Source organism: Artemia franciscana, chromosome 10 (genome assembly GCF_032884065.1).
Source record: "Artemia franciscana chromosome 10, ASM3288406v1, whole genome shotgun sequence".
In the NCBI taxonomy this organism is placed as follows: Eukaryota; Metazoa; Arthropoda; class Branchiopoda; order Anostraca; family Artemiidae; genus Artemia; species Artemia franciscana.
The window spans coordinates 1,026,110-1,051,570 of NC_088872.1; the positions used below are offsets into that span (position 1 = coordinate 1,026,110).

General features: G+C 35.2%; 1 protein-coding gene across 1 annotated transcript in view; it reads right to left on the minus strand.

Moving 5' to 3' along the window:
* Positions 1-25,461, minus strand: part of LOC136031637 (phenylalanine--tRNA ligase beta subunit-like) — a 69,662-nt gene that overhangs the window by 32,571 nt on the left and 11,630 nt on the right. The window contains exons 3-7 of the mRNA XM_065711280.1: positions 23,894-24,015; positions 15,746-15,818; positions 11,391-11,555; positions 7,891-7,992; positions 4,155-4,334 (exon numbers count right to left, since the gene is read on the minus strand). Of these exons, the coding sequence (XP_065567352.1) occupies positions 4,155-4,334; positions 7,891-7,992; positions 11,391-11,555; positions 15,746-15,818; positions 23,894-24,015 (642 nt within the window). The remainder of the gene's footprint in view (positions 1-4,154; positions 4,335-7,890; positions 7,993-11,390; positions 11,556-15,745; positions 15,819-23,893; positions 24,016-25,461) is intronic.

A 25,461-nucleotide genomic window follows, 5' to 3' on the forward strand; every position in this document is an offset into this window, starting at 1 on the left:
AATATCTGCTATGAAAAAATGCATGAAGCAGTCCTATACAAACTTACAAAATTCAAATACACATCATTGGTATAATTAAAAATTTCGGAAACAAATACTAAGAAAGAAAAAAAGACAGATCCAACCGCTAGCAAGGGGATGGGGGGTCAGAAAATTGTTCCAGGTATCAATTATACTGCCTACTAAATTAAACTGCCTTCATTTCCCCATATTACCTGAGTAATTTTAACAGATGTTGATTCCTATTTCCGTAAGGTAGGCAACAAAAGAAACCAATCCAACATGGTTTGGGCAAGCTGAATTTCAATCAGATCTTTCTTCTCAAAGCCACATTTAAGCCAATTTCTGGCTTCTTAAAACATCTTGTCCATAGCTTGGGCTTTGCCTAACGGCTTATTTCTTCTCATATTTGCTACTTTTTCTGCAAACTTCCATCGTTCTTCTTCACTCTTTTTTCTCAACTCTCTCCGATTATCGAGATAACTTTCGTAACTTGAAACAATATCTTTGTTTCAGAGTTGTTTGTATTCATGATGGGGAGAGTACTTTACTGCTCAAGAGAATAGCCTGTCCGATGTCCTACTTGCTTTGACACCAATTGCAAAAAAAAGTTCGAGTAAGAAACTAGAACTTGAAAACTCACACTTTGTAGTCTAGCCCCAGAGTAATGTGCCGTGAGACGTTACATAAGTATAGCAATGTAATACTATTTAAGAACATGGGGATGAAAATATGCAGACATAACGATGCTGTCAGTTGTTTGGCTTTGGAAAGGGGCTATAAACCTCTGATGAAAGGTTTTTTGTACATGGTGATTCAAGTGGTGTACTTTTCGATCTGAAGGCAATTTCTAAAAATTTTCGGCGATTTTTTTTTATTCCGAAAGAAAAATTTCGAGTTTAAAAATTAATTTTGAGTTAAAATTGAGTTACCACTCCTGTTTTTTTAGTTGAGTGTTTTTAGCAATTACTATTTTTTTACACTCGGTTACTATGGCCCGAGGATTGTTCTTTACTAGGTTGCAGCTACCGTAAGAGCAATGACATAAGAATTTGACATCAATGGCTACTTTGGCGAAGTTGTTAGTTCAATAAGAACGATCTGAGAAAAATATCCAATCTCCGGCAATACATATTAAAAAAAAAAAAACGAATACAAAAAAGCAAAACAGCTTAAGAGACTGCAGAGGCAAAGAATATCAAGACTTTTCTTCCATCATTATCAAGAAGACTTGGACGCTGTAGTCTTGAAATTATTCTGCAGTCTTCAGGACGCTGCGGGTCACTAGCAGACTAAAAAGATTTTATAGCTGAAATATTGACATCGCTTAACCTTGCAAAAAGAAACTTATAGGGAGAGAGCTATTTTAGGGACTTTTATGGAACCACTTCAGTTTTAAGGACTTTAAGGACCTTATGGCAGTCCTACAATAGACATATTTTAAGGACAGATTTACCATATTTTAAGGAATTTGTTTTAGTACTTTGAAGAGCTTCTTATTGTTCTAATTAAACGACTGTAAAGAGCGAGGTGTTGAGGAGGGGCAACGCCCTCATATACGCAATAGTTTCTGTTTGTTTTAAGTTTTAATGTTGCTCCTTACTTTTTTTTGAAAAAATTGTTTCTTTTATTTAATTTCTGGTCGTTTTTTAAACAAGATCATGAAATCTGGCTCCACCCCCAAGGAAATATCCTTCTCCCACGGAAATATCCTCTGGACAATCCAATCCTGGAGAAAACTTATCCTGGGCAATTACCCTTAAAACCTCTACGCGTAGAATTGAGTCAGTAAAGAGAAAGCAAGAAATATAAAGAAAATTCATATGGAAATTCTGGCAAATTCCCCCAGTATACATTTTCCCCTGGAAAATCCCCTCTCCACGGAAGATTCTCCCCGTGCAAAGGGCCCCCAGCAAAAAAAAAATTGTCCTCCCCTCTCCACCTAAGAAATATATGCATACTTCCCAAATTATTTGCTATACAAATACTATATGTAAACAATGGATAGATCTTATAACTTAAAGACCTTTCTCCATGGGCAGTGGGGGTATGTTATCTCCAAAGACACATATATTAAGCCTTTGAACTACGCTGAACAGAATAACAATCTCAGAGTTTTGATCAAACGATTTTGGAAAAACAGTAGCGTGGAAGTGGGCCTGGTTGCCCTCCAATTTTTTGGGTCACTCAGAAATGGGAACTCGGACTTTTAATTTTCGTTAGAATGAGCCCTCTCCCAATTTCTAGTCCCACTGGATCGATATGATCCACCCTGGATAAACCAAAAAAATAAAAATAAATAAAAAATAAAACAAACATGCATCTGTGATCTTTCTTCTGGCAAAAAGTACAAAATTACACATTTTTTCAGATAGGAGCTTTAAAACTCTACATTAGGGTTCTCTGATACGCTTAATCTGATGATGTGATTTTCATTAAAATTATATGAGATTGATTAAGATTGTATTTTAGGGGGACTTTCCCCCTTTTTTCAAAATAAAGGCAAATTTTCTCAAGCTCGTAACTTTTGATGTGTATAACTAAACTTAATAAAACTTATATATTTAAAATCATCATAAAAACCCAATTCTTTTAATACATCTATTGGTATCAAAATCCAGGTTTTTAGATTGTCGGTTACTATTGAGCCGGCCGATCCTTATTTAAAGATCATTACCACGAACTGTTTGATAAAATATTTTGTATTTTTATATAGAGTATGTATCAATTTGTTATAGAACCAAACAGAGATAAAGGGAAAAAAATACATTATAAAATAACAAGATTGTGAAAAAACAACTAATTAGCCAAAAACGACTTAGTGGAAATAAAGTTTGAATTAAAATGGAATAGTTGTGGGGCATCAAGTCATGACTAATTGTAGAAAAAGCCAAGACAGATAGTCGAATTGAGTGAGAAGAAAAACCTGGCATTAATTTTCCCCCGTTCATTACCGTCTCCCCCTTATGCTACACCTCTCATGTCACTCCACAATGCCGAACTAGAGTCAATCTGCTGGAGGGTCTCCCCGGCTCGGTACGCTGGGTTCTTCCATTATAATTGAAAATATGTATTATAATGGAAAATTTTCCATATATGAACTAGAATCAATCTGTTGGAGGTTCTAGCAAGGTATTCACGCACGGTTCTTCCATTATAATGGAAAATTTCAATTAGAATGGAAAATTTTCATGAGATCAATTATTGAAACATGAATTTTCCGGGGAAGATTTTACTCTGGGGGGATTTAACAGAAATCCTATACGAAATTTTTGTCAATTGTCTTACATTATCTTGGCCAACTCAATTTTGCACGTGGAGATATTCCGGGGGAATTGTCCGGGGGCTATTCTCCGCGTGTTTTGGTTTCCAGAAAGAAATTTCTACGGGAGGGGGCATTTCCGGAGAGATCGAGAAACCGATTAGAGATTAAAGTCTTTTTCAAATGAAAGTGTACTAAGAATAATTTTTCAGGCTGAATCAGCCGCAAGAAATTTTACGGGGAGGGGGATTTTCAGCGAGGATGGAACTATCTGGAGGGAACTTGACGAGGGGGGGGTATATTTCATGGAGGCTAAGCCAGATTTATCTGCATTATTTGAAAACGAACAAAAACTAAATAAAACAAAATTAATATATATAAATAAAAAAATTTTTTCACTGAAAGTAAGGAGTAACATTAAAACTCAAAACAAAGAGAAATTATTCCGTATATGAAGGATTGACCCACCTTGCTCTTTATTCTGAAGTTTGACTGTTCTTCCCAATTTTTTGTAAGAACTGCTACTGAAACAGAGTTCAATTAGAATAGGAAGCTTTTTCAAAAGTCCTAACAGCTTTAGCATAAAGAGCAAGGTATTGAGGAGGGAGGAACCCTTCATATATGGAATAATTTCTGTTTGTTTTAAGTTTTAATGCTGCTCCTTACGTTTAGTTGAAAAAAAAATTGTTTTTTTTTATTTAATCTAAAATGAATCAACAACTTAATATAAAGCTTAATCTGTAACTTAAAGAGAATCTGTAGCTTATTTAAGTCCCAGAATCTTCGTCAGTTTAGAAAAGCAGCTTTCTTGGAGAGTATGTAGAACTTTAATTCGCAAAAAAAAAAGAAAAAAAAAAGAAGAAAAGATGAAAAACATTAACCTTCAGAATACCTTGGTCAAATCGGTGGCAGTCAGCTCAATTAAAACGTGTTTCGTTTTCGTAGAGATCTTTGTATGGTTCCCATTGATGATTGGCGGCATTGACAAAACGACTCCATTCGCATCTTTTATGACAGGATAAACTGGACTGTCCCTAATAATTGGGACATACTGCCTCATATTGTGATCTCTCTGAAAAAGTGAGCCCCTGAGTTAGACAGATTGATTATGGGAATAAGAAAGAGAATAAGGAAAGAAACAACAGAAAGGAAATTGGGCGACGTAAACTAGTTCTAAACTCTTTAGTAGGATACCCAACTAAAGCGTTGTGGGGACAAAACTTTGGTTTATTCACCATTGACTAGATACTGTAGCCTGTGACCCCCCAACAAATTTAAAATTATATATTTTGATAAAAAAAAATACCTAAAAAAAAACAAAAAAGGCACTTTCCTTAAAAACGGTCTGAAAAGATGTTGTTTCTCATTAAAACCAACTTAATTCCCTAATAATACATGTTTTCCTTCATATATTTTACGATAAATGTAACGATTTTACTATCTCTGATACAACTGTATATTTTACGCTGTTAGGAATCGCCAACTAAAGAGTTGTGGGGACAAAACTTTGGTTTATTTGCCATTGACTAGATACTGTAGCCTGCGAACCCCCGACAAATTTAAAATTATATATTTTGATAATAAATTTCCCTAAAAAAACGAAAAAAGGCACTTTTCTTAAAAACGGTCTGGAAAGACATCGTTTCTCTTTAAAACCAACTTGTTTTCCTTCATATATTTTATGATTATTGTAACGATTTTACAATCTCTGATACACCCGTATATTTTATGCTGTTAGTGTGTATGGTTGTTAGTGTTAGTGTTGTTAGTATGTTCGTGTGTATGGCTTGGTACTTCCTTTCAAAGCTTCAGCCAACGTGTGGCTGCAGGATAATACCATTAGACCATTTTATGAGTAAGGAACCGGGAATCATCCAGGTCAGTATATTGTAAAATTAATATAATGCGTGTTGCTGGATTCTGGGACTTTTATACACTGATTTTTAAGTATAATTGCTGTAATGGGTGCTTCCCAGATTGGTTTACAGCAGTATTTCATGAAACGTCTAGCGTTCGTCATCACAAAGTTGTCAACGTCGTCGTTATCACGCCGCTGTGACGTTCGTTAGACACTGGTATTCCTTGCCTAATTTCAAGTTGACTGCTTTTCTAGGTATATATAGAGGGACCAAGCCTTGGAATAAGCTTTGCCCAAGTATAAAGGGATTACACATAATCAATTTAAATCTAAGGTACGCATGGGGCCATTAGCTTACCGTCAAAACAGGTAGAGATTAATTGGGATAAAATCGATGACAATGTACTGAATTTGTTCTACTTATCGAATTATTTGCATATGTGTTGCAAAACTTTGGTTTTGATCTATTTTGTTTTCCTAGCCTGCAAATTTTTGCTTATTGGTAGACAGTGGAAAGGTCTAACCTACGCGGCTTTTTCAAAAAGAGTCCACCCAAACTGATGAGTATGACATTACATTTAGAAAAGCTTTGTTTAATTCTTGTCTTGGGCCAAAAGGGACGGTTTTCAGTAGTAATATAGCCAGGACCTAGAGTGTGTGAGTTGTAGCAGAGTTTTAGACTATGTTGGAGAGGAGTATCAAAAGTTATGCGACCAAGCTTTCTTTCGATCGAGCTATATTTCTGCTTTCGACTGGAAAGCTTTATTCTAATAGGCAAGGATGCAGGCCCTGGTTTGGCACCAAAGTTGGACCAAAATAAAAAGTGCTTAAGATGTACGACAGTCACCTGGTTCCTTTTTAAGTAGTGATATTATAAAGTAAGCCCGCAGCAAGAAAATCAATTTTTGAACCAAGACGGATATTTTATTTTTCATGCTTTCGAGGATTCTAAAGTTTCGAGGGATTGACAACTTTACTTTTCTCGCATACACTAAAAAGAAGTCAGGTCAAACTTTGAGACAAGGAAGGGACTTGTAAGTAGCAACTGGCTGTTATGCCTTGGTCAACGTTGCAAGGAGGGATTGGTGTCTTTTGCTGGTCGATGAGCCTATTATTTGCTTCCGATGTATTTAGTACGCAAAATTTGGTTTCTTGTCGGCAGCAGAGGGGGACGTACAAGTAGAAACAGGTTGTTAGAGCGCGGTCATCTTCTTGGCGAGGGGACTAAAAACTTCTTCAAATTAGTTTACCTTATATTTGAACAAAATTATAAGGAAAACAGAATTCAGAGATAGGCAAGAAAGGAAGAGTTGGTTGTTAGATGACGAACATTCTCAGGAACGGAGGGGCTGTGTACTTTCACTGATTGATGTACCTTTCTTTTATTTTTAGCAGTGTCTATCTATAGTAGCTTGGTTATGAAAAGCGACGGATAGCTTTATAATATCAACTAGGTTCTATAACATTAAATCTAAGTTTTTAGTTCTCTCACGAGCGCATCACTTACAAAGGCTTCGATGGGTTCATAACTTCAGTTCTGAGGTACTCATTGAGAGAAAGGATTTGGATTAGAAGTCTAAGGCAATTTAGAGACTTGAAAATAACATTCAGCAGTTGGTCCGGGGTCATCTTTGTCAACGAGAGGCTGGCAACTTTTCTTAGTTAGTGTACCTACTTTGATTCTCAATATGCATTTTAAGCTAATACAAGTAATTTGTCTATACTTGTTTTATTTATGATACATTTGAGGACAAGAAAATTTGCTTCAATGCGGGTACGCAGTGATGTTAAATAAAAATGACTCACAGTGATGAAGTTCCTTAATTATTATAGTAAAAACTAGCTGCAGCAACATGATTCAGAAAAGTTAGAGATAAATAAATAATACTAATTACATAAAAACATAGTACTACTTAGACAAATAAATAGCATAAATTAAGCTCTTCAAGATTATATTTTAAACCTTAATCCGCAACGATACCAACAATTAAAAAGGATAAGGTTCCATTAGCCATATTCAATACATTTGTAATCCTTCCTCAGATTCCTGACTTAAATGTTGCTCCCGGTACACTTTTGTTGGTGAAGCCGACAGAGGGTTGCTGTGACACTTCACGTTGCCTTGGCAACGTAAATCTAGTTATTATCAAATTTGTGAGTATTTTTTTTTTCTCTTAGAGTATTTTTTAGTATTTTTTTTTCTATTACGTTAGTTTTATGGAGTGAAATATCTATGCAGTATTTACGGAAACACGGTTTCACCCTTGGAATTTGAAGCTTTATAAAGTAGTGATCAGAATTAAAAATCAGGCCGTATGCTGTGTGAAGAATTAAAAACAATGCCGAAAAACTACAACCATTTTACATTTACAAATTCCAACTTTGAAAGCTAAACATAGCCCAACTAATCAAATTAACCAGACCTAGGATTATTGAAACCCCAGTTGAGTGCAAGTACATTTTTGTAAATGTATCACTGACAAATTCAACAATGCTATGGCTAGGGCATTAAGGATATGACTAACTGTTAGACAAAAATAACACCGTCTGATATAACCATTAGTGCATAACGTCTTTTGAACTACAGCGGAGTTATCTGATTTTGCAAGCAACCTTAACAATTGCACGCTGTCAGTAAAACAAAACAAAGCACTATACACTATACATTTCCATCATACCCTAGATACCCTTTCATCATACATTATACCCTAGATTACCCTTTCATCATACCCTAGATACACTTCCATCATACCCTTTATTCATCACTTACACTATACATTTCCATCATTTCATGAGCGGTGAATTCTTTACTTTCATTCAAAGGAACAAACTTAATTTGTTCAGGCGGATAGGCATCATACGTAAATGGCCCCTGAAAAGAAGAAAATAAATCTGTAACGCACAAATACATACTAGCCACAGCCCAAGTCCGCCCATATATAACATGCATGGAATGCTTCACAAGGTTCACCTGTTAAAAGATCTCAAAGTTAAATCACAAGATAATCAAAACAATACTTCTATATTTAATTTATTTTTGCTGACAATTTTGAAAATCAACACATAATGAATGCGGCAGGCTTCTACAGGGTGACCCAAAAAGATACGAACCCATATTTTATTCGATAAAAAATCAATTTTTTAACGAATGTCTTTTCTGTTGGAGGACGTGAAAGGTGAACCTATGGATGATCGTTTGCAGCTATAGTTACCCCAAAAATGTCTTGGAAAAACCAGCAGAAGATGTTATCCCTGGAGACCTATATTGCGACAAAATCATACCAGAGTGTACAGATTCAGTTTCGAAAGCGTTTCCATTGTCGCAACTTTTTTTGGGCCTTCCTACTGATATTATATAACTGGTTGCGTTCAAACCTGTAAGCTTAATCACGTAGCGATTTGGTTTTATTTAACAAAAAAAAAACTAATTTTAAGATTTTCAGGTATTTTTCTAGTTTGAATTAAAACATTAAAATCATTGCTTAGGCACCGTAAATATATTTGCAGTTACATAATAACTTTAGCGATTCTGAACTGAACTTCAAAAAAAATTTTACTTTTTTTCATGTCTTAAAAAGACATCGCATATACTTAAAAGATAAGAAAATATGGTAATTATGTTTTTCTAACAACGATTTCTACAAAGCTTCAAACTTTTTGTTTTCTTTTTTAAGGTTTTTAATTTGTTATAATCCCTTGTTAAAATATATACAAATATTTTTGTAATTACCAGGTTTTTGCTCTTTACGCAATTTAATGTTTTTTCATACTAAAGTCCATTCAAAGACATTTGATTATTCAAGCAAGTCCGATTTCTAACAACGGTTTCTACTAAGCTTAAAAATTTGGGTTTTCTTTTTTTTTGGTTTTTTGGGTTTTTGAATTGTTGTAATCCCTTGTCAAAATATATACAAATATTTTGCATTTGCATATATATATATATATATATATATATATATATATATATATATATATATATATATATATATATATATATATATATATATATATGACACTTCTTAGCAGCCCATGTTTACTATTATCGTTACCTTTTGAAGTTATTTTTATAAGACAAGTAATACACTAATTAATATGAATCTTGATTAATTTGCAGATAAATTAAATCGATAAGAGAAATTATTTTGGGATTCACTGCTGCCTCGCGTACAATCCAAACTAAAAATAATAACCAGGATATTAGAACGCTTCTAATTAACTGTTTTCGTTCTTGTTTTATTTCTTTATTTTTCCTCCGATTTTCATTTCAAAATATTTTGGCGCAAATTTACTACATAAAATATGGTAAGATCTGAGAGCATCTATAATCTATCCGAAATTAAAAAGCACCAAATACACTTTATTCTGACTCATTACTATTGAAGAGGGGGAGGGGTATGATATTAGCATAAATATACATAAGTAGATTTACTAATATAGGTACCTGAAATATGTGAAATGGAATAGAGACAAAGAGCTTCAGTAATGAAGATTTTTTAACCAACAAAGAATATTATTATTATTATAATTTTATTTCTTTCATAAATAAAAAAAAATTGAGGAGTAATAATATATGTTACAAACAAATTCTAATCATATCAACATAAAATGACAAACTCAAAACGATAAATACAACAAAATCACGTCTAAACAAATTGATGCATGTAAATTTCAAACTTAAAAAATACAAATCTCTGTCACGTAAATAATTTTTGGTTGTTTTTTTTTTGTTATTTACTAGGAGATCGCACTTCTTCTTTACAACCATAAACACGTCTTTAATTCCATACATACTTTTCAAGAATCTGTTATGAGTGCTTAGAGGGAAATCAAAAAAAAAATTTAATACATTTAAAATAAACAACTATAATTTACAAATCACCCATTCATAAAGTCAAGCTAATTTCTTTTTTATACAACCACACATATGAATTAAAGACCTTGATCTTTGTTCGGAGCATCACAGATCGTTAAGATTTCAGATCATTTAGCCAACCACTGTTAAAACTCTTTTTTTGGGATATTGTTTCCACTGAATATCAAGAGTTATAGCTTCATTACTCAAAATACAATCAGTTCGCAAACTAATAAAACGACAAGTACTGAAATAGAGGGTGTAGTATTTCACAAACCATCAAATAGAAATCTTTTTTCGATATTATAAGCAACAAATCGTTCAGAGTAAATAAATTCATGATTATAATTTTTGGTAGCAACAGGAATGTGTGAAATGTATACTTATAAAACACAGAATATATGTTAATCCCAAGATAGCAAGTAATTAGAAAAGAATATTTCAAGATCTCAGACTCAAGTTGAAATTCTTACATCTTGGGGAAAGTCATGAGGAGCGGTAGCCATGAAAGTGATCATTGGTATTAGTAATCAGAAATCACTGATTCCATATCAATTAGATCATAAATATCTTATTAGAGATCAAAGAGCTAAATGGTTACTCTGAAATCACTCTAAAAAAAAAAAAATCTAAATTTCTCAGCTGAAAAATTTGAAAATTTAAGTCAGTTTTTGATTAAAGAAAAAAGGAAGACATTACTAGTGGCGTTGAGCTTATACTGACTTCAGAGGATTTACACCAGTGATATTTTTTTTCGGCCACGACCAACCCTGACAGAAAAAAGGTAAAGGTAAAGAATACGGCATTGGACTTTACAGTCCCTACCGGCGGTGCTGATCTCCGTTTCTTGGCCCTTCAGCCAGGAAGTGCAATGGGGGGCTGGGGGCCAACCAACCTGTGCTGTCACACACCCTTCCTGTTTACCTTCCCCAGATTTCTACAGTTACCCATTTAAAGTTAGGTCGACTCTGGCTAAGCTTACAGAGTCATGCCACTGACCCTCGTCCCAAACTAAAGAATTGTGTACACTGGGATTCGAACCCGTGTCCTCTCAGACAAAGGATCCTGAATCAAGCGCACCAATCCACTCGGCCAGGACGGCTACACCCTGACAGAAGAAGCATACAAAATGTCATGTCAGAGCAAATTGTGAACAAAACTGTGAGCAACTGTGAACAAAATTGTAAAAAAGAACTTTCTGCGATAGAACTAAAAATTGTCTAGTGCTATGCAACAGTAAAAAGAAACAAAATAGCAACCTTTGCTCGTGATGGCAACCTAAAACCCCCCAAAAAATTATTAGCAGCTTCAAATTTATTGTTAGGGCACTTGTTATTCTATACTGGATTGGTTTTTAAACAAAAACTTTAGACAGTAAGAAAGCCGAAAAAAAAACTTCAAAAAAGGATATGTCTTACCTTGATCGAGTCTAGATCGTGAGTTCCAATCGCAACTAATGTTCTTTTTCTACCTATATTTTGGTGCAGCTTCTCCTGCAGGTCAATGAAACTTTTATAGGCCTCGTTATCAATAGTGATGTCTCTCAAGACTGCACCAATACAATGTGGCCTCAATTTGGCAACCTAAAACCAAAAAGTTCTGTTTTAATATGAATTTATACGAGATTTGTCTTCGATAAGACCCGAACGTCTTCTTGAATTTTTTTTGTTTTAGTAAAATTCCTCCGCAATCTTCAGATGCCTTTTCCCGTTAAATCGTGAAGCTAAAATGAGTGGTGCCTTATTTTTACAGTTATCTAGTGGAAAGAATATTCATGTTTTTAGATGAGCTAGTCATGTTTTTAATGTGAATGAAATAGTCGGCAAAGGCTACGCTACCCTGCAATCACTTGTTACAATGAAGAGGTTCGGTTTCAAGGTGAAGTCAATGAAACTGGCCTACATGACTTACGTTCTACCTGTACTAGAATACGCGTGTTCTGTTTGGGGCCAAAGCGTCCAGTTAAACTCCGGACTAAGCCAAGATATTGAGGCCATACAAATACGTCCTTGTAAAATTATGATGGAAGAAAGCTATACCTTCTTGGAAAAGGTCCTTGAATTACTGGGACTTGAGTCAATCCACATCCACCGCCAAAATCTTATAATCAAATTTGGACAATACATTCTAAGAAGTTCAAAACACAGGTGTATCCTCCCCCCGAACGAACCCTCCGAACACACACACACACCAGACACACTCGCACGTATCAGCATTCTTTTGTTCCCTTTTTCACGGATCTGTTTTACAGCATAAAGTGATTGCAGTTCGTGTTTATGTGATGTTTATGTACCTTGCAAACAGCTCAGTTTTAGTGCTATCTCGAGTGTCTCAATAAATATGTCAATGTCCAGATGTTTGGTGTAAATAAATGTGCTGTTAAGTGTACATGGTAGAAAATATGATTTTAAATATACATGGTATCCATAAAGTATCTTTACTATTTGGAAAAACTACAACAAAGGCAACTGAAGAGGTGTATCAAGTAATGTACTTTAATTAATTATTTATTTATCAATACCAGCCACAACATGCTTGACAAAGCGTGTCATACTTCCTGCGGTATTAGAGCACAAGGTTCTCGGCAAGAATTTACGTCGGTCCGTTCATAAAATGCAACTATAATAGGCACTTGAGTCAAATGACAAGCTGGAATGCATTTCTGAATATGAGAGGTTCCTCACGCGAGTCTTCGAGGTTACAGTTACAGATCACACGGAACCTTGACAGAATGTCACTTGTCGACATTTCAAAGTCTGACTAAAATTCCGCCTCAACAGATGATGAGTCGTAGCTTTTGACAGTTCATTTGTGAGAAATCATTGTTTAACTGTTCGAGTAATTACTAGCAAAGTGGGCATCAATGCACGCTCAGGTCATCAAAATTGCAGGCTCAGGCCATTAAACTATAGACTCATCATATCTGTGCAAAATTACTAGCGTATATATTGACAAAAGATGAATAACAAACTCCAGTTGTATACAGGCAAAAACTGTTTGTCATTGCCGATGGCCACGACATCTTTTTAAGAGTATCATGAAAATTATATTTCTCAAACTTAAAACCACGTTGAAAGAACTTTGCTTCCAAACCAAATACTCAGGAAATGCAACAAGAGATCTGCCCGCCATCCCAGAAGTTACATTCTGGGCAGAAATACTGGGAACAGCACATTGCTAATAGAAGGAATTAGACTAAATATATACTTAAGGTATATTAGCCAGTAGAAGGGGTTAGAGCCAGTAGACTTAAGGTAGCCTTTAGTACTATAGATTATAACCGCATCATATTCAAACGAAAACTTGAATGCCAAAGATTTTGTGTAGATCCATTTTGTTTCAAATAATACCATACATCTGCATTAAATATTGCATGGAAATTTAATCAATTTGTCCTTCGGTTTTCGGTGTTTTGATCCGTGTTATTGCCTTGTAGTGTCATACAAGAAAATGCTAATAAATGAATGAATTTCTGGAGGTTTTGAAAGTTCAGGATGCAAAAGTACATTTAAAAATTTATGTTGAGAAGGCTATACCACATAGGCTGTGAATACATGAAGGTGAAATCAAGACATTGGATAACGAGGAATCGATCAAGTGGGTAGCTTTATTAATCTGGGTAGTGTTTTTAGTCGATGGTGGATATGGTGAAGATGTAAAAAGTAGGATAGCCAAGGCCCGGGTTTTTTTGCACAGTTGAAAAAAGTTCAGAAGAGTAGGAAAATCAGTCTGTAAACCAAGATAAGAACATTGGGGGCTACAGTAATGACAGTAGTCAAGAATGGTTTTAAAAAATGAGCACTTCAAAAGGCACATGGATATTTGTTAAATGTTTTTTAGAGGAACTGTCATCAGATGAATTTGCGTACCCATTTGGCTGACCGTATGCCAAACAGCAAACTATACAAAAAAATGTGGCTTGGTACCACTTTCTAGAGCTATAATGAAAGAAAAGTTGACATGGCTAGGACACTTTTTACGGATGAAGGGTGAGAACCTGCCAAAGATTGTACTTTAAGGACATAAATCTTGGGCCAAACAAAAAGCAGGTCATCCCCGAATGGAAGAGAAGAGATCATAAAGGAGAATTTAAAGGAAGTCGGAACTTCATGGGAAGGGATTATGAGCGATGCCTTGAACAGATCGGAGTGGAAGAGAGTGCGCAGCTGTGTTGGCCCCAGGTGGCTTAGTGCAACATTCAGTTGGTAGTAGCAGCAGTAAGAAATATCATGTTAAGTGTTTCAAAAGTTAAATCTCAATAACAAATACGAAGTACTTGGACACTATGCAGGCAGAGCTTTTGTGAAGCACTAATCTACTTTATACTAAAGTAATTCAACCACGCACTTGAACCTTTCAAGAACCTTTAGATTTTTAACAATTAAACCATATAAATTACCCAGCTTCTAGTACCAGAAGATATCTGAAACATTTTCCCCTTATTTTACTAGGCATTTCAATGACATCTGATGTAGTTTATTTCATGAATTTCCGTGTGAGTGTTGCAGAAGCGATTTTGTTGTATACACGACATACCTGTGTTAATGCTTGATACTTGGGTTAATAATGCATCTTACGTTTAACGATTTACAAAGGGCGTTAACTCACAAAAAAAGAGCGGGAGGGCAAAATGTATTTTTCAAATCTAGGTGGAGAGGGGGTCAATTTTGTTGTTTTTTGCTTTGAATCAAAATACCATAAAAACATATTTTTTTAAATACCTAAAAAGTATTTTTCAAAATCAAGGGGATGTTCCCTACCCTCCCCCTCCCCATTTAACGCATCTGGCAATTTGAAGTCCATACTTCACATTAACAATATATTTTCCGTTTTTGTAAAGAGTACAAAAAGATCAGCAACGAGAGTTGGATAAGAAGGTGTAGTGAATCAACCATTGAATTGAACAAAAATTCCACGCAAAACCAAGACACTAGAATTTTACTAGCAAATTCATATCTTAAAAGATGGTACTTTCTATTTGCTGACAAAATTGGTCCGTCGAGTTTTTATGTGCACATTGTTGTTGTCTTTTGAAACGTCCTTGTAAAAATGGGTAAAAAAACAGTCCAATTTAAAATTTAAACGTGGGAATATCGAAGATAATACTGGTATTTTAAAAGCATGCAAACCCCGAGATTTAGAGTGGCAAGTGAAAGTTATTGATTCCTCTTGATAGTGCTCATAAAAAAAGTAAAAAAAAAGCCAATGCAGTTAAAACGTAAATCCTAACTTTGGCTTTTTTCTGGAGGGATTAAAAAGAAGTCGTGTTTAGTTGAAACACGTGCTTAAGAGTAAATTTGTAAAGTGGCGATACATTAGAAGGGTCGGTAAAACGTTAGACGAAAACAAACAATTGGCGATCCGCATTTAATTCACCATTCGACTATTATTAACAAAACGGCTACGATATCTTAAAATTTTGACTGGTGTCTAGGGGGGGAGTCTGCCAAATAGCAGAAAGGGTTGTGGAAGAGACTGGTTGTCAATTAATTTTTACTCTGAAAAATGGCACTACCCCTTCTATACAATGTGGGCAAGTGAAAAAAATACCTCTGATTAAAATTACGCGTCATTCCAATATCGCTATTGAATATCTTTCCCCTTCTCTTTTTGCTATGCCATTGGAAAGTGCTTTGTATTTTGGCATAGTACATTGCCAAAGCCTTTAAATCTGTTTTTGCTTTATTCACGTAAATTTTACACGGATAATAATTTAAGTTGTTCTTTTTTTCTGCAAAAGAACTTAATTTAAGAATATTAAAAGTTTACTTACATTAGGTCCTACTTTTATAATAGCCAGTTGACCGTCTGCAGGTTCAACGCCTATGAAACGGGGAGCTGGAATCCTGCAAAAAAAATGATGGGTTTTACACAGAGTAATGGGAAACAAACAATAATCATAATTTTTTTCTGTTTAAACTGACTTTTGAACCCAAAATTTATATCTAGTTCAGCTACTATTAGGAACCATAGAAAACAATGTGTGAGAATTATAATGATATAATATATAAAATACTATAATATTACGGTTCAATATTAGAAACCATAGAGAACTATAAGTGATTTGTTACAAATTCAATTAAAATCCTTTGATGGCCGATATTATATTGTTGCTGCATTGTCTCTGCGTTTCAGAATTATTAGCACAAAAACTACAAGGTATAGGGCATTCAGGTAGTATATTCTACTGTCGTTGCTATGTAATATTCAAAATTAAGTTTATATTTGGAGTTCTTAAGCATAAATAATTTAGTAAAAAATAGCTTAGAAAAACTACTAGTTAAAATGCTGCATGATTTAACTGCAAATGATAGAAAATCCTTCATATCATTGAATTATTTTAACTCTTCTCTGCATACAACCCCCCCCCACCCTACTAAGCAGCCATAGACCATCCTCTAGCTAAGATAAATTGGTTGGGGAGTTAATAATAAACTTAGATAGAGCTTTTACATGCTAAATCAGAATACGATAAATTCTGATTAAAAAGCAACTACTAGAAGAAAAAATGCAATATTTTGATCATTTTGTCCTAGGGAAAAAAAAAATCATAAACCCTCACTATGATGTGTGGTTAGTTGTTTATTTAAAAAACCAAGAGGATAAAAGACCATAAATGTGAGCAAAATGAATGAATTTTTAGAGGTTTTACGAGTTCAGGGTGCTAAAATAGGCTTGAAAATTAATGTTAAGAAGACTAAGTCACTAAGGCTAGGAATAAGTGAAGATGAACAGGTGACATTAGGCAACGAAAAGATTGATCAGGTTGGGAGCTTCAGTTACCTTGGTAGTATTATTAGTAAAGATGGTGGGAGCAGTGAAGATGTTAAAAGTAGAATAGCTAAGGCTCAGGGTGTTTTTTCATAGTTAAAAAAAGTTTGGAAGAATAGAAAGATAAGTCTACAAACCAAGATTAGAATATTGGAAGCTACAGTGATGAGAGTGGTCAAATATGGCTCTGAAGCATGGGCACTCCGAAAAGCAGATGAAAATTTACTAGATGTTTTCCAGAGAAATTGCCTACAGATTGTTCTGGGTACCCGGCTGACTGACCGTATTTCAAACAGTAGGTTGTACGAAAAGTGTGGTTCAATCCCGCTTTCTGGGGCTATAATGAAAGAAAGGTTGAGATGGCTAGGCCACGTTCTACGGATGAAGGATGACAGATTACCGAAGATTGTCCTTTTTGGCCAACCCTCTGGGGCTACACGGAAAGCAGGTCGTCCTTGTCTGGGTTGGGAGGATGTCATAAATAAAGATTTAAAGGAAATGGGGACTTCCTGGGAGGGTGTAAAGAGGGAGGCTTTAAATAGATTAGGTTGGAGGAGGAGCGTGCGTAGCTGTGTTGGCCTCAGGCGGCTTGTTGCTGCAGTGAGTTATTAGTAGTAGTAGTAGTAGTTGCTGCTACTGTACAAATCCTTCCAGCTCTCTCATGTCATATTCCCCCACTCCCAGCACCAGACCAGGATATCCCTGTAGTACAACCTGCTGATGTTGAGGCGAAAATACGTAAACTAAAAAGAACTTCAATATGCCCACTTGATATCCCAATAGATTTAATAAAAGTATTTCCTGATAAGTTATCAAAACCTTTATCAAATATTTTTAATACAATTACCAGAAGTGGTTCATTCCCAAAGTGCTGGAAAAAAGGATACATTACACCCATACAGAAGAAAGGTATTAAATTAGATTTTTATGAAGTTCGACCAATTACCTTAACACCAGTATTCTCTAAACTGTATGAGAGTTTCACAGCAGATTGGGTTAAAAACATAATCCTTGTACTTATTGATGAACAACAATTCGGAAAGATGAAAGGTTTGTCAACAACACATTACCTCGATACTATATATAAATTACTCCTCGATACTATATATAAATTACTTGACGACCCAGATACCTGGCTCGATCTCCTTCTAATTGACCTCCAAAATAAGGTTAAACCCTCTTCCTGGATTCAGGCCGATGCAAAGTTACAATGGCGAATCATGTAAAATGAGATTAAAATGAGTAAAATGAGATTGAATCGGGATGAAGCTTGATGGATAGAATAAGCAAATGTCCTTGATACGTGATTGACGTAACCTTACTGGATTCGCTGTTGTTGGGGGAGTTGGGGGGAGGTTTTCAGTGATTTGGCGAGTTTGGTGCTTCTGGACGTGCCAGGACGATGAATATTGGTAGGACGATGAATTTCTCAATGAATTTAATGTCCCCCATTTTCTAGTCAATATTATTACATCTTTTCTGTCAAATAGGAGTCAAGTTCTGATTTCACTCCTTATTTTTTGCGGAGTTGCGCAGGGGTACGCTTTTATATCCTTGGCTATTATTGGTAATGATTAACAATCTTGCTAATGAATCAGCCAATCGATGGAAGTTTGTGGATGACATGTCATTGCTCAAAAAGTGCAAAAAAAAAATATTAAGAGCAGTGCAATGGAAATTCTCGAAGATGTTGTAAGTGAAGCAGCCCAGTCAAAAATGAAAGTGAACTCCCATAAATCTCATATTATGACATAGGTTTTATTTGCACAATCTCTCGTAGTCCTAAAACTAAATGGCACTTGTGCTTACAAAAAAAGGATTAAATCAAAATACGGGTCTAGATATGCCGAGACCTGTGACATAAGTTTGCGGTAAATAAACGTTTCTGACACTTTAGAAAGGTTCAGAGTTATTGATATAGGCCGGAGTTGATCACAAGATTTTGGACACCTTACTTTGGGAATAACGCGGATATATGCTCTTTTCCAAGCACTAGGGAGTACTTGCTGACGGAAACATTGGTTGATTATATAAGAGAGTGGCTTAGCAAGAAAAATGGCGAATTCGCGTAACAGCTTTACTGGAAGCTCACCTGAGTAGGACGCAAAGTTCGCTTTCAGTCTTAGGAGTTCCTTATAAACAGTGAATTCAGAGACTTCACATACGTCATCAATCTCTGCACCAGCAATGACATTTAGTTTTCTTAAATCAAAGCCATCATTTGTGACCCCAATACCTAATGAAATAATTGTAACAAAAACTAAACTCTTAGGGGTTACACTGACTAGCGATTTGAAATGGGATGCCCTCATTTGCTCTATTGTCAAACAGACTAGTACATCTCTGTATCTCCTTAAGCTATTTGCTAAATTTTCGTGTCCAAAAGCACACATACTCCGCCTTTATACATCTTTTATCCGTCCACAGCTTAAGTATGCTTGCCCGGTGTGGCATTTCGGGCTTGCCTTGGGTCAGTCCGATAGACTAGAAATTATCCAGAAGAGAGCCCTGAGAATCATATACGGTCAGGACAAAGTGCCTTACATTTTCCTTCTCAAGGAATTCCACCTCCCTACCTTGGTAGCCCGACGTGTTACTCTTCACCAATTTTGGAAATAATCTGCGTTGTAGCCCACGCTTTCAATGTATACTCCCAGCCCATTATTGCCCTCCAAAGCCCCGTTTACCTCGATCAAAAGCACAAAAAATCCCAGTTTTAAATCCCATTAATACAAGAACTGAGCGCTACAGAAAAAGCTTTGCACCAGCGTTTGTTGAAATAATAAATCAATGAAATTTGTAATGCATTATGTTAATGTGTCATTCATATTGTTAATTTGTCAGTTTTGATGTTCCATTTTTATCTGACATTCTATTAACATTATTCTATTCCTATACTCATTTTTATTCATTTTACTTACGTTACTTACTTTTTGCTTATGTACTTATTTTTTTCATTGTACTCATTTTTATTTGACAAGCCAGTTGGGCTCATTGCTGTGGACTAGGTTTATATATTGTACTTGTGTGCTTATGTTTTTTTTATATACATTGTAGGCTAGCTGACAGAAAGCAACAAGTTCGGCAGTTTTATATGTTGTGAGAGTTTGCTTGTTAATAAAGTACTATTCTATTCTAAGTTAGTTAAATAAAAACAATTTTTAAAGATAAAGCAATAAACGTAAAAGTACCAAGGACAGTAACAATACAACTTGATTCTTTATAATGGTTCAGTGGGAACTTGCACAACTATATAAGTCTTAAAAAATTAGGAAAACCCGAGAACTCAATTTTTAATGGAGAAGACTTATATATGCCATAATGCAATTTTAGCACTTAGCCGGCGCCAAGTTTGAAAACAAGAAACGTGTGTGAAAAATCAGCAGATAATGAAAAAAAACATATCATCATAGAGCTCAAAGCGAGCAACTTTCCTGGCTACTTTAGTAAAAGACACTAATTTCCATTAATTGGCAGTGAACTTTGTAAAAAAAAAAAAATTAAAAAAAAGCGATTGGATGAGTCAAATTATGCAGGAATGTAGCCGAAGCTATATCTAAGCAACGCAATAATATGTTTATTATTAAAATCACCAGATGGTTAAAATTATTCGCTAATTGACTAACCCACAAGAACATCTTTTTGAATGACAATTATCCTATTTTATTTTCCCGTTATTTATCTTTCCTATTTATCCCTTTAACTTTTCAATTTTATTAATATACCAACTGAATCCTTGTTTTCTTCTGATTTAAAAAATATTACTTTCGTCATTTAATTTTGTCATGTAAAGCGTAAGTACTCAATTTCATTTTTTGCCAGGAGAAAAAAAAAATCAGATGTGACGTATTCAATTATGAATCTATTGACAGATCTACCCGTGATTGGACGGGATGGTCTAATACCCGCCCTATCGGACGTTAGACTTGTGCAAACAGGAAAAGCATAGTCTTAATACTGACATAGTACCGGTTTATATTTATTCACGTTTCCATGTAACAACAAAGGAAAACATTCCTTGTAATTTTTTTTAATGATATGTAACAGTCAGAAAAAAAAATCTTAAAAAATCCCGGTTTCCAGTTGTGAACAGACTTATATGGAGCCAGGGGATAAAAAATGTTTTCATTTTGATGTCCTTGGTACTTTGAGAGAGCAGACAGATTTAAAAGGGGCAAAAACATAGTAAAAGCGGAATTAAATATTAACCCTAGATATAAACAATTAAATCCAATACCCACTAATAAAATTACGTTTAGCAGTAAATTAGAGTGATTATATGGCCTTTCTTCCTTTTGAGGCGACTTCTAGTTGGGTTGTGGCAGGTAGGTAATCCTTTCGGGCCAAATGAATAAATTAGTCTTTTGGCCAAAGCTGACACAAAGGGTCTCGCATCTACCATTTAGGGTGACCAAAACTGCCTTCTTTAAAAGACCAGTATAGGGGATACGTGGTATAGATATAATCTTAAGAGCTCTAATTTCGCTTGGTTAAGCCGTAATACAAACAAGACAAGCATACTCTTATAAAAGTCGATTGTAGATGGTTTCTAACACGGATAGATCTAATTTCGTTTTGTACGTATGTTTTGATGATTTTATTAACATGGATGCATTTCACAAGCTTCACCTATCGGAGGGATATCACAATGACCTTATGATAGGCGCGCTGCTGTGCCTGGGTCAGGGATTTAAAGCATTAAAACCCAAATAGGCAAATATGTACTCCTCTGAGGAGCCCTAGTGGAAAGTGATGACTTGGGAATTAGTCAATGGATTTGAGGTGTTTTACTTTTGAGTTTATGATGGCTTACATTTACTACTGACAATGTTGCATGTACATAGATCCCTCTTTCTGATTGATTGGGTTTGGATGTACTTACTGTCCTGGGAGATTAGGGTTAAGTCCTTGTTCAGGTGCTTATCTGTCTAATTACTAAAGTAGGAAAACTGTTTTTTTTTTCTCACCGAGTAATTACCTTTAAAATATTACTAGTAAAAACATAGAATAATTTATTAGAAATTCAACATTATCCTGGTTTCACTTTATTCGGCTTATTGACAAGAGAAAACCAGCAAGTGCAATTTGTACTTGTAAGTTATACTTACGGTGACAACAGAAATTTTATTCACACATGGAACCTTGGCACATATCTTAGAGCTTAGGCACAAAGACAAAAAGTTAAGATAGAGATCAGAAGACCTTCACTTTCAAATTTGTCCAGGCAGACAGTGGTGTCGTTTGGAGGGAGGGGATAAATGAATGGCTATCAATGAACAATACTGAACTAAATGACTATATCGAAATTCCAATTGGATGTGTTAGGGGAAATGACAGGCGTAGAGAGGCTGGCTCTCCTCCAATCACTTTTGACTATTAAAAAGGGCACTAGTCCTTTAAATTTCCAATCGAATGAGCCCTTTCTGAAGTTTCTACGATAAGTCCTACTATACGAAGTGCCCTGGTCTGAAACAAACAAGCAAATAAAAAAAAATGCATTGTGCCAATATCGTTCTTTACTTAGGCAGCGCTATTACGCTGCCTATGATCATACTTAAACATTGAAAGGTTAAAGTATCACATCCAAGTAAAAGGAAAAATATATGGAAAAGAGATGACCGGACGATCCCTACGTTCCCTGCGTATCCGATAGAGATACGTAGGGATACGTAGATACGTAGGGATAGAGATATCCCTACGTTCAAAGGAAGCTGCTGGTAGCAAACCTAATCTTCGAATCTTCCATTTCAAGGACATACTTCTTACTCTTCAATTTTTTTAATGTAATTTATTTTCTTTACTCTTCAAAAAATTGTTTTTTGGCTTCATTTGCTTGCTGGACACTAGGAGGGATGGATCTAATCTCATTTTATAAGTATTTTTTGGTGATTTTACTTTTGGTGACACACGGACATCACCAAAAGTAAAACGCTCAGTTATACGCTCATTTATAATTAGTTTTCCATTCAATTGCTCTTTATAAATTTGACTTAATAAGGCAATCATAAAGTGACATATGGCACCCAAAAAAGCGCTTTGGGATGTTTTTTCTTTCATTTTTCAAATAGAAAATAACAGAAAAAGGCATTCTAGAGTGAAAAAACTAGGCTGACAAATCCCCTCTCCTATGGAAATTCTCCTCTACCTACCTGGAAATTTCCATATATTTAAAACTGCAACAGTGTTTTTAATTTAAATTATTAAAAAAAAATGTGTGAATAATTAACTTAATCGTTGAGTATTGGTGATTTTTGGTAATATACACGTACTTCAGATGTTTCAGCTATCACAGGAATATCATAAAGAACCTATGATATTCGTACCACTTTACTTGGGTCAGGAATTCAAAGCGCCGAAGCCCATTTAGGCAAGTGTGTATTCCTATGAGGAGCCCTGATGGGGGGTGGTCACTTGGGAATAACTCGTTAAATTTGAGGTGCTTTTATTCTTGACTTTATAATGGCAACATTTACTAATGACAATGTTGCATGTCTATGGACCCTTCTTTTTGGTTGCTTGTTTGGTTATACTGTTTTGTCCTAGGTGATTGGATAGGTGAGTAGTGTCAAGTCCTTGTTCAAATGCTTATCCGTCTAATTAGAAAAGTAGGAAAATAGTTTTTTTTTCTTCTAACCAAATAAATGTCTATGGACCCTTCTTTTTGGTTGATTGTTTGGTTATACTGTTTTGTCCTAGGTGATTGGTGTCAAGTCCTTGTTCAAATGCTTATCCGTCTAATTAGTAAAGTAGGAAAACAGTTCTTTTCTAACCGTATAATTAGCCTTACCTTTAACACGTTACAAGTAAAAACATAGAATAAGATTTACCGGAAATTCAACATTATCTTGGTTCATTCTATTCGACTTATTGAAAAGAAAAACCAGCAAATCCAATTTGTACTTGCAAGATATACTTATGGTGACAACATAAATTTTATTCAGCCTTGAAATTTTGGGACATGGATCTTAGAGCTTCATTTTTGTCTTCCATTCCTATTTATTTCAAATATTTCGTCAAGTTTGACAGAAACATTGGTCCAGACAGAAAAACCTTCGATGACAGTTAGGAAAGAAAATTCCTGCCCTCAATGAGCAAAGATGTTTCAGAAGATATTATAAAATTTCCGAGGAAATGTCAGAGCGAGTCTTACCTATTTATAAAGACAGATAATGCTTGGCCAAGCCCTTCCACACACAGCAAATCAGTCCTATTTGCAGGTATATCTATCTTGTAGATAACCTCTTCTTTGCCCTCAGAGTTGGTTTCATTCTCCTGAAATTTTAAGAACACTGTATTATTCCTTAATTCATCCTTATCTGCTATATTGTTGTACTGTTTGGGGTAGTACATTTCCTTCTCATCTCCATCATATTCGAGTTTTGCAGTATAAAGCGTTTCGAGCGTTATGCGGTGTTGGTTTTAAAGACTCGGTACAAAAGAGGTATATAGAATGCAAAATCTTGCCTTTAGCAGGACTTTGTTACTTTTCATCGAAGCATGTTTATATATAAATATTTTCAAAATTGTTTACCAATAAGTTTTAAAAGTATGTTTGAATTAGGAAGTGATATTCATACACATTTTACGAGACAGTCAAATGTATTCGTCGCCCGCTTGCTATTACCCGCAGATCTCAATTTTCTGTTCGGTATCTAGGAACCCATGCACGGAATTGCTTACCTACGACTTTAGGAAACATGGATAATTTTCGTGAATTTCGGCGGGAATTAAAGCTATTTTGTCTTAATATTTATGGTTTTGATAGTTGAGTGGACCTCAAGTGGAGCCAAGATGTTAGTTTTGTTTTAGGCGATACTAGTCCAAGCAGTTTTAGTTTCTTTTTGTTTTGTCTTTCTTGTTTTTTTGAAGTGTAATCCCACATCGATCTAAATTCAGGGTAATTGAATATTTTTTTTTCTTTTTTTATTTTCCTCTCCTTTTTATGGCACTTGGTATCTACCAAGTAACTTATAGCGATCGCAAATTCTGTCGGTTGGTCTGTCAGTCCTGGTTTTGCTAGTTTGTGTAATCCCACATCGATCTAAATACAGGGTAATTGAATATTTCCTCTCCTTTTTATGTCACTTGGTATCTACCAAGTGACATATAGCGATCGCAAATTCTGTCGGTCGGTCTGTTGGTCCTGGTTTTGCTAGTTTAGGCACTTCCAGGTAAGCTAGGACGATGAAATTTGGCAGGCGTCTCAGGAACCAGATTAAATTAGAAATTGTCGTTTCCCCGATTTGATCATCTGGAGGGGGGACCGTTAAATCGGAAAAATTAGAAAAAATAAAGTATTTTTAACTTACGAATGGGTGATCGGATCTTAATACAATTTAATATTTAGAAGGATAGCGTGTCTCAGAGCTCTTATTTTAAACCCCGACCGGATCCCGTGACATTGGGGGGGACCTAAAATATTGGAAAACGCTTAAAGCAGAGAGATCAGGATGAAACATGGTGGGAAGAATAAAAACAAGTCTAAGATACGTGACTGACATAACCGGACCAAATCCAATGTCTTTGGTGGAGTTGGGGGGAGTAATTCGGAAAAATTAGAAAAAATGGGGTATTTGTAACTTACGAACGGGTGATTAGATCTTAATGAAATTTGATATTTAGAAGGATCTTATGTCTCAGATGCTCCATTTTCAATTTGAATCCGCTCCGGGGACAAAGGGGGCTGGAGGGGGGAAACAGAAATATTGGAAACCGGAA